General features: G+C 32.2%; 2 protein-coding genes and 1 long non-coding RNA gene across 3 annotated transcripts; all 3 read right to left on the reverse strand.

The window, feature by feature from the left end:
• Nucleotides 1-1,668: 1,668 nt before the first annotated feature.
• On the reverse strand, nucleotides 1,669-3,154 carry LOC132915968 (putative serine protease K12H4.7; the record flags this gene model as incomplete). The annotated part of the gene is made up of 6 exons (XM_060975728.1): nucleotides 3,023-3,154; nucleotides 2,753-2,922; nucleotides 2,444-2,679; nucleotides 2,228-2,363; nucleotides 1,844-2,157; nucleotides 1,669-1,769 (listed from the first exon to the last, which is right to left on the reverse strand). Coding segments are annotated over exons 1-6 (1,089 nt in total), but the record flags the coding sequence as incomplete, so codon positions are not given.
• Nucleotides 3,155-3,562: 408 nt separating this feature from the next.
• LOC132915966 (uncharacterized) lies at nucleotides 3,563-11,987 on the reverse strand. The gene is made up of 2 exons (XM_060975727.1): nucleotides 11,776-11,987; nucleotides 3,563-4,099 (listed from the first exon to the last, which is right to left on the reverse strand). Exons 1-2 carry the CDS (start codon nucleotides 11,983-11,985, stop codon nucleotides 3,785-3,787), a joined length of 525 nt encoding a protein of 174 aa, XP_060831710.1. The 5' UTR covers nucleotides 11,986-11,987; the 3' UTR covers nucleotides 3,563-3,784.
• Nucleotides 5,603-6,740, reverse strand: LOC132915967 (uncharacterized). Its single transcript, XR_009659993.1, has 2 exons — nucleotides 6,239-6,740; nucleotides 5,603-6,142 (listed from the first exon to the last, which is right to left on the reverse strand). It is a non-coding gene; the product is annotated as an uncharacterized LOC132915967 (long non-coding RNA).
• Nucleotides 11,988-12,332: the final 345 nt, after the last annotated feature.

A 12,332-nucleotide genomic window follows, 5' to 3' on the forward strand; every position in this document is an offset into this window, starting at 1 on the left:
GAGAGTGTCATGGACTCTCAGTTGACCTGTTTATGTCAGAATTAGCGAAGAATCATAGAGCCGAAGTACGTGTAATCGTCGATCAACTTTGGTGGAGATTTGTCTGATCCAAATCATTACTTATATCATTTTTTTAAATGAATTCAAAGTAGAGTATGCGCCATCTATTTCCCTTTTCAGGATTAATATTTCAATAAAACTGCGCACATGCACAAACAATGATAAATAATTTACGACTGCAACTATAATGTATTTTTATATGCTACTGAGAACACCTGCACTTCGTTATATGCAGTCTGATGGATCCTCGCGAAAGTACAAGAATTGTTGGAAATTTTAAGAATATTCACCATTTTGGCTAACTTGTCTGGAAGCTAATTTCTCTACGATTTGGATGATATTGAAATATCAATAATTTTTAAAACAAAAATTTTATAAACGCGTGTGGCACCGTAAAAAAGAGGAGAAAAGGAATACCAGAAATGAACGAAAAATTACAAAAAGGAGAAGCGTGCCTTCGCTCGTCTGCAAATGTATTAACCATAAAATGGCAAGATAAAAAAGAGATTTTCATAATTTCAACAATACGTACAGAAGAATTTGTGGATGTACCAAAAGACTATCATGCATAAGAAATTTTACAGAAATCATCTTGTATACACGACTATAATAAATTGATGGGTGCTGTAGACACGGTCATCAGCACTATAAATTCTACTTGCAAAACAAGGAAATGATACAAAAAATATTTCTTCCATATGATTGATATGTGTTTATGGAATTCATATTGTCTGTACAAATTGAAAGTCAACAAAACAATATCAATTGCGAAATTTCAACTGAAATTAATAGATCAAATTTTAAATCAAATAAAAATAGGTCAAATTTATACCCATTAAATACGCTTATATCTTTTATGCAGAAATTATGAGTATATTGTTTTAAAGAAAAATCCCTTTTCTTCCAAGATAAACTGTCTGTTACGTCGCGTGAGATGGTCCGTGCGACGTCCCTCGTGGTCTGGCCGCCAAGGCCCACGAACGGTTACACAGACCCTCGATAAACTTAAGGAATCTGCATAAACAGAATCTTTCCAACGTAATTTCTAATCTTGCAAGTATTTTCGGTTTATGGGTGGTGCATATGGATCATTACCTAATTATTATCTCACTTTCCTAACGAAAAGTGTGAGCAACGAATCCGCGTTCTTAGTTTTAAAGACACACTCGCACTGAGCTTTCCTCCGTAATTGTATGAGAGCAGATTGCCAGTCATCTCAACTGTTTCTACGACTTTAGTTCAGTCAATACTCCGGAACCAAGTTGACAACTACCAAGTCATCGACGGATCAATCAGCTGCTTCTACTACATTCGAGCAAGATCAACATACGGACTCGATCTTCTTCATAGATCATTCCGCTTCTCAACACTGATTTTCTGACTTGAGAACAGTCAGTGTCACGCTACCGGGCCTTCACCCATCCAACAATCGTCTATAACACGTATATCTTACGCAACGACGTAATATTTGATTGCATTAAGTTGTTGGAAATAAAGTTAATATAAGCCGTCAATTGCAGTGTTATACCACCCCCCTATTATCCCAAAAGAAATAAGGGGATCGACCAGTTCGTGGTGTCGATTATTGTAATCGTAACGGGAATTTACGACTCCAGTTAACGTGCTTCCTCGCGAACGCGTCTCCCCGCGTGCTGTCGAAGTTTGAAAGAATCCAAATTCTGTACACGTTTGGTACGTCCATTGACGTCCTACAAGAAATATATTTTAAAATACAATAAATAAAAATTAAAACAGCAATAGTATAAGTAAAAAAATACATTACCCCCTTCTGCTTCTTCGCTAGCCCATGTTATGTTCCGAAGTTTATGAATCATTTTATTATACATATAATCCAAACACTTTTTTTCTGATGCCTGTAATATTTTAGTGCTCAAAATTGCAAGTCTGTCAATAGCAATACCCAATGTTTCGTTCGTTAATATGTCGCAGGCACTATCGATAGTTAAATTAGCCATTGCGGAATTATTACGATTGTCTTTATTGTACTGTACAATACCAGCAAAGATGCTTGCTATTGTTTCATACAAATTCGAAATATCATTACGTTTGGTATGTTCGTTGATTGGATCACATAAACTATAAGTAAAAATAATTTTTCAATAATGATATATTTGATTTGTAAATGAAGAATTTTACTTTTACTTACATAAATTTTTTAGCTATTCCTTGTTGACCGATAGGACGATGTAACATTATATGAAATTGTTTGTTTGCTTTTAGTATTGCATTTACACATGCTTCAGAATATTCTTTGAGGGCATTTTCAACAACAACAAAGTATTCTATAAAGTATAATTATTAATATAAAACACTTCTGTTTTAAATAAAATATTTTTTATATTTAAGTGTATCTTATATTTACCCTGAAAATCAATTTCTGCTAATAAAGGACCACTAGCAGAAACAGCCCCGTGTACTAAATGAGGATATTTATTACGCAACCAAGCAGCTAATGATCCAGCATATGATCCTCCAAATGCAATCCATTTAGTACCAACTGGTAACTTGTAATTAATATTCATGAATTCTATAAAGTAAGCCAAATCTGCAAGTGCCTGTTGCGATGAAAGATACATTAAATTTTTCACGCCGAGATCCCTGCAGATAACAAAAACGTAACATTATAACTTAAAATGTATCAATTATATATTTTATAAACAATGTTACATACGAAGTAGGATGACTTTGTCCATAAAAGCGGTGTTCCACTTGAAAACATAGCGCTCCAAATTGCTTAGCATATTCGATCCTTTGACCTTCTGCCATCCATTTAGCATTTGCTGCAGCTTCACCACTTATCATCAAAAATACTGGACCACCTTTCTTATAGTGCTCTCCAACCTAACCCCAACCTAACGTTTACGAAATATCTCTGAAAAAATAATAAAAAGATTTATATTATAAAATAAAAATTAAGAAATATTTAATATATTCTTATTACCTGTTGCCAAACACGCGCATCAGTTGGATCAAAGTGATCTAGAAACTGTGTAAACCATTCAGCAGTTGGAAGTTCATGATCTTCAGATAAAATTGGAGCACCTAGCTTACCATATTTGCTTCGACCCCTCATAAAAGTCTACTAGTAAAGAAGACAAACGGGCATTGCTGAAAGAAGAAACAGTTGATATAGATATATCAAATGCCAGTTAAAAATAGTTCAATTGTTTTATTATCAGAACCTACGCAAAGCAATATTATTCCAAATTTAATGTAATTTTTATATAGGCAATAGTTTGCCAGAAAAAGTGCAGGTCGTACTTTATGAACAATTAATATTTCCTTTGTGCATCAAAATTGAAGATTGTGAGGCTGAACTGAACAAGTGCCTTGTATATATCCTGTTTATTAAACTATGAATTTGATAACTTAGTGTAAAGATATAGAAGGGATTCGGAAATTCAAATAGTTCACTTTGTTCAACACACAACAGTTATACACATATGTTATACTCTGAAGACCTCGTAAACCTACTCGCACGCTCGCTTGTTGTCAACCGACTCTTCCAGATGCTTCTTAACGACTGCTTATCGGATTTACATGATTTGTCGAATTACTTAATAGAACCTTTAAACCTTATTACTTTATTTACATTCCTCTTAGTTTACATTCATCCATGACCTAAACCTTTCAAATTTCTCTCTACACAGTGCCTTCGTAAAAATATCCGCAGTATTTTCGCCTGTACTTACTTTAATTATATTTATCTTGTTTTGTTGTTGAAGAGTGTGCTATATTTCGCGTCCTTTATTTGTTGATAATATATACGTTCCAAGCAAGGCGGTTGAATACCCGGCATCTCGCTGTGTCGGGCGACCCACTGCTGGACCATGTCACGCATCTCGATTTCATCATTGTTTCCTACGTCGTCGATTGTCTCTATTTGGAAACAGCTGTGCACCCTCGGATACAAAGTTGAATAAAAGTGGCAGTTAAGCAGTACCAGGATGAAGTCTGCCAATACCTCACTGATGTTAAGGAGTAACACGATCCAGTTATAGCTTACAGAGTCTGTATTCTGTAAAAAGACAATAGTTCGTAGTCATTTATCAATTTATCATTTATCAATTTGTCATTTATCAATTTTGATAAATAACAAGAGATGTAAAAGACATGTAAACTGCGTAAAATTCTCGGAAGAATTAGAAAGAAGATATTAGTGTTAGAGAACAAAGATATATCACGATTATTCTTAAATAGATTGAAAAAGGAGAAAAAGGAGAAAAAGAAGATTCACTGGACAATCATAAACAAAAAAAAATTATAACATACTAGAAGTATATTATAAATGATGGTCTTTGCAATTTGTAATGGCATACGGTACTTTCATTTTATTAATGATTGATGTTACTTTAATTACGAGGTCATTAGCGACAATTACATTTGATTATTTACATTAATCTGGGTTATTAATCACCTTAGACTTTCTATAAATTTTGGCATTTTATGAACCTTTTTCGACTTTAAATATGGTAATTATCTTCAACAACGAATTTTAGTGCATATTATATTGTAAAATATATATTTACGATTTATAGATATATAATCTTTATTATCACTAGAATATAAAATATGGAATAATTTATTGTAATAATTAATATAGAATAATTTTTATTATATGGTATAATAAAATTATATATTTATTACTCAATATGTTTACGTTTATTATATATTTTTCAACAGATAAATAATAAGTAGTTTTATTACACGTACGATTACATTTGTTTATGGAATATGTAATTTAACTAATGTATTAGTATTTAAAAACACATTAGTATAAATGTCTATCTTCATAAAAGATATAACTTGGAAAACACGAGGCTGGCACCCCGCTGGGGGTGGCCACCCACATGCTATATTTATTTTATTTTTTTTTTTTTTTATTTACCAATGAGATATAACACTTTACCAAATGTCCTTCAGGACAAATTGTAAAAAAAAAAACAACATTAAAGAAAAAAAAAAGAAAAAAAAATGTCTATCTTGAAACTTTTGTCAATCGATATTCAGCCGAGCTGAATTTGTTTCCTCTCCTATTATTTCTGCAACCTCACTGCATTGAGTGTCACACGAAAATATGATGTAATTTAATGTACTAACTTGAACTATATAACTATTGTTATATAGTAATATAAACAGCAAGTTTCAATTTTCTTCGTTTGATAAAAGTGTGAGGTTTGATTGATTTTTAAAAAATCTTTTGGTAAAAAAAGGTGGGTCATAAAGTTTAATATTATCTCGATGAAAGACAAATGAGGCATAAAGACGTATGAAATATTCGGAATAATTAACGAGGTACGTTACTGTAGAAGAATGGTAAGCTGGTACTTGTTCGACTGAAAAGTAAAGATAAATATACAGGTACAGGGTACCTACTTCGGAAGAACTCTTGTTCTCTTGTCAGGCGGTTGAACGAAACTACTATAGCAAATTTATATTCGTCAAAGTCTATTTACTTTGACCCAACAACGTTACATTTCAGACTCGTTTAACACCAACAACAACAAATTAATTAAACACAAATTATATTTATCTTGTTTTCCTCTAAGCACTCGTGAACGTAGTGGTAATTCATACTTGAGAAATGTATAAAGTATATCATAATAGTTGTACATAGATATTAATGAGTTGTATGTAGAAACAGGGTTGATATTTTAAGATGTTCATTTTGCAACGAGCAACAGTGCAGTCTATCTGTTATTATAGTATTATAATTTTAATTAAAGGGAAAGCGCACATTACATTATAATGTTCATAATTTTTGGTGACAAATATAAGTTCTAGATTAATTGTCACTGGGAAGTGGTATTTGTAGCTTATCTCATCAAACAATTGTATTTATTTTATATGTGATTATATATAATTATATGTGATTACATATAATTGTATGCAGTTTGTGGCGAATTAAATATGTAAATAATACTTGCATATAGGCTATTTATAATTCATTAGTAAAATGTTCAGTATTAAGAGAAGAGTGTGCTGTATTTCGTGTCCTTTATTTGTTGATTATATATACGTTCCAAGCAAGGCGGTTGAATACCCGGCACCTCGCTGTATTCTGTAAAAAGATAATAATTCGTAGTCATTTATCAATTTATCATTTATCAATTTGTCATTTATCAATTTGTCATTTATCAATTTTGATGTAGCTTACACTATCGGAGCCTCTTCCATTTCAATGTCTCCTTCTTCCTCCTCACCAGTCGTGATAACATGAATGGGGGCCTGGTGGTCCACCCCCATCCGGCCACGGTCACAAGCTAACGACACAGCGGAGCCCGCTTGTCCACCCACGTCTGCGCCGGTACTGGGGTATCCCTCCCCTGCACCGTAAACTTCATTATTTATATTTTCCGACATATCATCATTATCTTCATCATCAAGGGTTTGTTTTATCGTCTTCTCGTCTTGGTGCCACTCACTCTTTCGCACCCTACCCCGGTCGGGACCGATGCAGGGTGACGGGGAGCCCCACGTGAAGGTGAGGTGAGTGGTCTTGACAGATATGGGCCCACCAACTTCTCCGAAGTTCTCCGCACCGGATCAGCGATCTGACGGGCGCCACAGCGCCGACCAGCCGCCACCCGACTATAGGTGAACATCAGATACATCGGGGTTTCTCAAGGCATGATGCTACGCACTGAGAACCCATACCCGCCTCGTGCTCCCCATGTGAAGTGTGTATCTATGTAAAGTCCAAGGTGTTTGACTTGCCTTGTTTGTGTTATTTGCGTGCCGTTCAGGAAGATGTTTGGTGTTATCTGTTTTCTCAATGTGAATGTGATGTGGTTGCATTTGTTAGGGTTAGCTTTGACAATAGTTGACATGTACAGTGATTCACGAACATGAGTTTGGATCTTATTAAATTTACTTTATAATATAACAGTATTTGAATTTATATTTATTTTTTTAAACTCTTTTTAAACAGTTTCTAGGGGTTCAATTTCGAAAAACGCCCAAACACGTGTTCGTTTATTTCTAGTGGAAAGTTTGTACGTCGAATTTCAGGTTTCTAAACTTAGTGGACATAGAGATACGGTTACCCTGTAAAAAATTAGACCTCTTTTTGCCCCTTTGGGATCTGTAGTTTCCATAAATTATTCTTTATTTCATGTCTACATCATAAAAGAAGTATACTGTGCAAATTTTAGCCACACTGGTTTCTAGGCACACTGGTTTGGACTGTGCGATTGACGAGTAGGTCAATCATTTCTGTAGCATAGAAAAAGGCATAGAATTTATTATTCTTTATCTTTATATTAAAATAGAATTATACTATTAAGCTTTATGGAATCTATATTAAACACATCAATAAATTAATACAGTAGAGTTGTCATATTTAATCACAAAATAAACCACCTTATAACCCTTATATACACAAGGCACTTATTGCAATTATTCATCGCAAGAATCTCGTAGGCATTCAGACCGCAACCACGAATTACGCCTGGAGCATCTTCGAGAATTGAAAGGGGAATAGAGTTCGATTATTGGACGTTAAATTTACTTAAATTTATTGGCATAGATTCTCCAAAATTCTTTTTTGGTCATTCAAACATGTTTCGATAAATTCCGATCTGGAAAATTATGGAAAATTATATCTATGGAGATGACATATTAAAATTTATATTACCTAACAATATTGGCATTAAATCAGCAGAATTAATAGCAATTCAACTTCTTATAATTGACCAATCAAAAACCACACTATTCTCACCGATAACAGGGATGCTATCACATTTATCAAGTATAGAGATCTGATGATATCGCATTTGATATATTGGAAACAAATCACTCCGTAATTAATGAAGGTGAAACAGTTATTTTTGCATAGATGAATATTCCAATGAATTGGCGGAGAAGATAGCAAAGGACGTTCCTACCTTATTTTTAACAAAAAAGTTTGAAAAATCTCCGATTCAACTGGAACAGCTATGTTTAATCTGAATCGCCAAACGAATGAAATGGACAAACTCAGCAGTCTCGAATGCAGTCGAATTAATAAATAAAGAATTTTTTAACAAGAACGTAGGTCTCAGGAATCTCGATCATCGACACGAAGTTGTATTAAACAGACTTAGAATTGGTCAGACTAAACTTGCACATACAAATCTAATTCTCAAAATCTAATTCGTCAAAACCTAACACTAACCAACGTACGATATCTGTAATTGTCAAATTACCATCAAACACATGTTCTGTAAATTGTCTTAAATACAATTACTCTCGTAACAAATACCAGATCAAAGGAGCTTTAGGTGGAAATCTCAATGGTAAAACTCAAGTTTCACGCGTCTTATCCTTCCTGAAAGGCATGTCCTTATTTAGCGATATTTAACTAGAATATCCTAATAATAATAAATTCCTTTCTGCTAATATTGTTATTATTAGCTATCGCTAATAACCACGTGATGGAGTTGATGCGATGTTAAAACGTGTCTAAACTAAAGAAACTTTTCCATTTATTTTATTATCCTTTTTAGAATGTTTTTTGCATCATTATTTTTTAGAATCAACGATTTTCTATTCAAAGAATTTCTTCAATTTAAGACAATGTGGATCTTTGAGTATTTTCTATTGTCAAAAGTGTTTATTTTATAAACGAGTTGAAATATGTTTGTACCACCTTCTTATTTAATATTTACACTTTGAATAACATTTACAGAATTTACATTGCCCCTAAATTTATTAGTTTTACTGAAAATTCATATTAGTGCTGTTATACTAGTATTATCACAAAACTCTTATCGTTTAATATTAATATTGTTCATTTATTACCATATTTTGATCATTTCACTAGAAAGGATAAGTGCATTTATCTTTCAAATTACCATTTTTGAAATCAACAAAAATTTTCTTAACTTTCTTAACATAACATACTTTCGATCCATCATTAATTCTCTAATTCCTTTTAACCTTTTCACCTTTTCACCTTTTCACCTTTCACCTGTATACATTTGTATAGATTGGAATTAAATTTAGAAGATTTATAAATCTTTTAATCCATTGTTATTTTTATAATCCTGCTTTCGTGAAAAATTTCCTAGCTTCGAGTCCTCTTATAAGGATTTATGCATCTTTAAAACGGTGTACTTTGAAGTCATCGTTACTTCGACAATCCTCTCTTCCAGTGCTGTTTAAACTCAAGTTAAATCCAAAGATTTAGAAATCCTTCGATGAATTATTACTTTTGCAATGCTCTAGCTTTTTAAAAAGTTTCTCAGACTCAAATTATATTAAAAGAACTTATGAATCTTTCAGATCGTACACCTTCGATCCATCATTAATTCCGTAATCCGCTCTTTCGCGAAACTTTACATTTAGATTCTTATTAGATAACAAGAATTTATGAATTCTTAAGATAGTACATCTTTGATCTCTACGAATACACACGTACATATTATTAAAGTTTAACTTTTTACGAACAAGTTTTTACAATAGAAAACTGAGTTTCACAAATAATAACAGACATTTATACAAGTATAGTAATTGAATAGGTGAATAATTGCTGATATGTATAAATTTTCGGTAAAATTAACAAATTTAGTAACAGTGGTCGTTTTCAAAATATTACATTCAAGGTATAAATGTCGAATTGGAGAATAATATAAAACTATATAGTTCATATAAAACATGAAAAGATTCTCTAATTTTTGTTCTTCTCTCTTTTTTTTTTTTTTTTTTTTTTTTTTAAGAAATATTTTAGTATGAAACAGTTTAGTATGAAACAGTTAAAAGGGAATAACCTGACAGATTCAAAGATATGAATCTTTCAAAAATAGATGACAAAAACACAGTAATTTGTAAGGAACGATTAACATTATTTGTAAAATGATCTTGTTAATATTTTTTAACTATCCAAGAAGCTTTAATTATCCAAGAAGTTTTAACTGTCCAAGAAGTTTTAACTACCCAAGAAGCCAAGATTTAGAAGCTCATTTAACTCGAAAATAAAATGACAGTATAATTTTCATATAGAATTGCTTGACAGCGTATTTTTAAATTACTCTTCCATAAATGATAGATAATATGGATTATCATGGTTTTCATCTCAGACCTTCATATATCATTTCAGCCAATTTAGTTGGAATTTCCTCGATATTTTTCTCATTACCATTTCTTTCCATCGTACGATCTTCTAAAATTTTATGAAATTGAAATATTTTGAATCGTTGAGTTTCTATTTCAATAAGATATCGTGCTTTTTTACATATAAACTGCATCAAATTCTTAAAAGAAACAGGAAAAGATATACTGATATACACATTGGAAAATAAAAATCTATTAAATAAGAAAATATTTAAAATACGAAAATTTCATCAAGCTTCTTTACATTCCAATTACGCTATAACGATTTCTTAATCTTTAAAACATTGCAGTTCCGATCCATCGATTCCCTCCTTTAAAATTCAGGTTACTGCATCTCGAAAAATGTATCTCGAAAAATAGATCATTGAGCGGAAGAGGCGCGACGCGTTCCATCGGGGTCTAGAGGCGAAGTAATTTTGTGAAATTTCACGATGGTGCGTGCCCTGACCGCGTTTTAGCCTTGGCATTGGAAACTTTCTCCGGCGATCGAACGGTTTCAGCGGTTTTAAGCCCTGTTCTGGTTGATTTGCGACGCCGAAACTCATCGACCCGACCGATGAATGAGAAAACGATCGGAAACGAATTTGCGCCACCGACGTTGCTTACTAATTTTTCTTTTTTTTTCTTTTTTCTTTTATTTTGGTTTTTTTACAATTTGTCCTGAAGGACATTTGGTAAAGTGTTATATCTTATTGGTGAAAAAAAAATTAAAATAAAAATAAGTATAGCGTGTGGGTGGCTACCCCCAGCGGGGTGCCAGCTTCGTTTCTTGCAAGTTATATCTTTTATGGCTTACTAATTAGCGTATGAATCGATCGTTGCACTACAAGCTTAAGCATGAAATATAATATAACGTTTGCTATGTTAATCGCTTTCTGTTTTCACTTTAAGAATTTTTCTATACGATCGATCAACAATTTTTCAGTACAGCTCTGAAATGACATTTTTTCTGGAATTATGCTCTTCTCGCAAATGAAATAGTGCATATGCATCAGCTAGTTAAAATTCTTCTGGTAGAGGCAATAATAACTTATTATTAGTAAGTAATAAATATTAGTACATTTTCGATAACAATTTTAGCTACTTTTTTAATATTCGTAATACTTTTTAAAAAAAACATTTAATTAATGTAATAAAGCATTGAATACTTTATCTAAGGCGAAGCTATTTTGATAGATAAATTTTAGTTTAATGAAAAAGCATTTTTAAATATATACAATTTTTATCCGGATGAAATTTAATTTAGCATTGTCCTGGCAACAATGTGAGATTTGGCTTACATGAATGTTATCTTATAATTCAAATCGTAATACAAAATATTATTATAATTGTATCATCTATAGTTCAGCACAATTATTGAAAGTTTTCAATAAAAATATGTATGTCCTCTCCAACATTTATTTGATCGTTACTTCAATACTTGTTATTTACTATATAAATAATTGTATAGATTATTAAATAATGAAGAATTTAACTGAAGGAAAAGAAAACAAAAGTAACGTAGAAAAATAGTAATTAACATTTCAGTAGTGCAACATAGTGTTCAGCAGAGAAAAAGAAATAGGAAAGGACAGTACCGGTGAAAGTACAGACAATACGTACCGAATTAGACTTGTCACCATCCAGTGGCATCCCTACGTTTGTGGAAATACGAACGACGATCACAGATAGAGATGTAAACGAAAGGCCAAAGGCAGCGAGGTCGAATACAAGGAAAGCCATGGTAAAGCCGGAAAATCTGTTGCGCGGCGTCATCAACGCATCAACAATACCAGCAAGTCCTGTCAAACTGGCAACTCCGTCTGCGCACATCTGCAAACTCTGGCCGAGAGACTTATAGGGCGTCAGTAGAACTGTGAAGACCAAGGTAATCAAACCTGAGAAACATTAAAATCGATTTATATTATAATGTGTTTTAGCATGATAACAATTAAAATATGATTCAATTAAGTTTTAATATATAAATGTAAATCGTATATAGAGTTATATAAGTATAATAAGATTACAATTACATAAGTTTAAAATACCAATTAAAAAGCACAAACTATATGAGATACTCTGATTTGAAAATTTTCTTTAATTTTTTAAATGTGTAAAATTTTAAACAGTCTTCAAAATTAGAAAGCAATCTATATTATTAGGATATTTAAAAAGCTTGG

The sequence above is a fragment of the Bombus pascuorum genome, unplaced genomic scaffold (assembly GCF_905332965.1).
Source record: "Bombus pascuorum unplaced genomic scaffold, iyBomPasc1.1, whole genome shotgun sequence".
NCBI lineage: Eukaryota > Metazoa > Arthropoda > Insecta > Hymenoptera > Apidae > Bombus > Bombus pascuorum.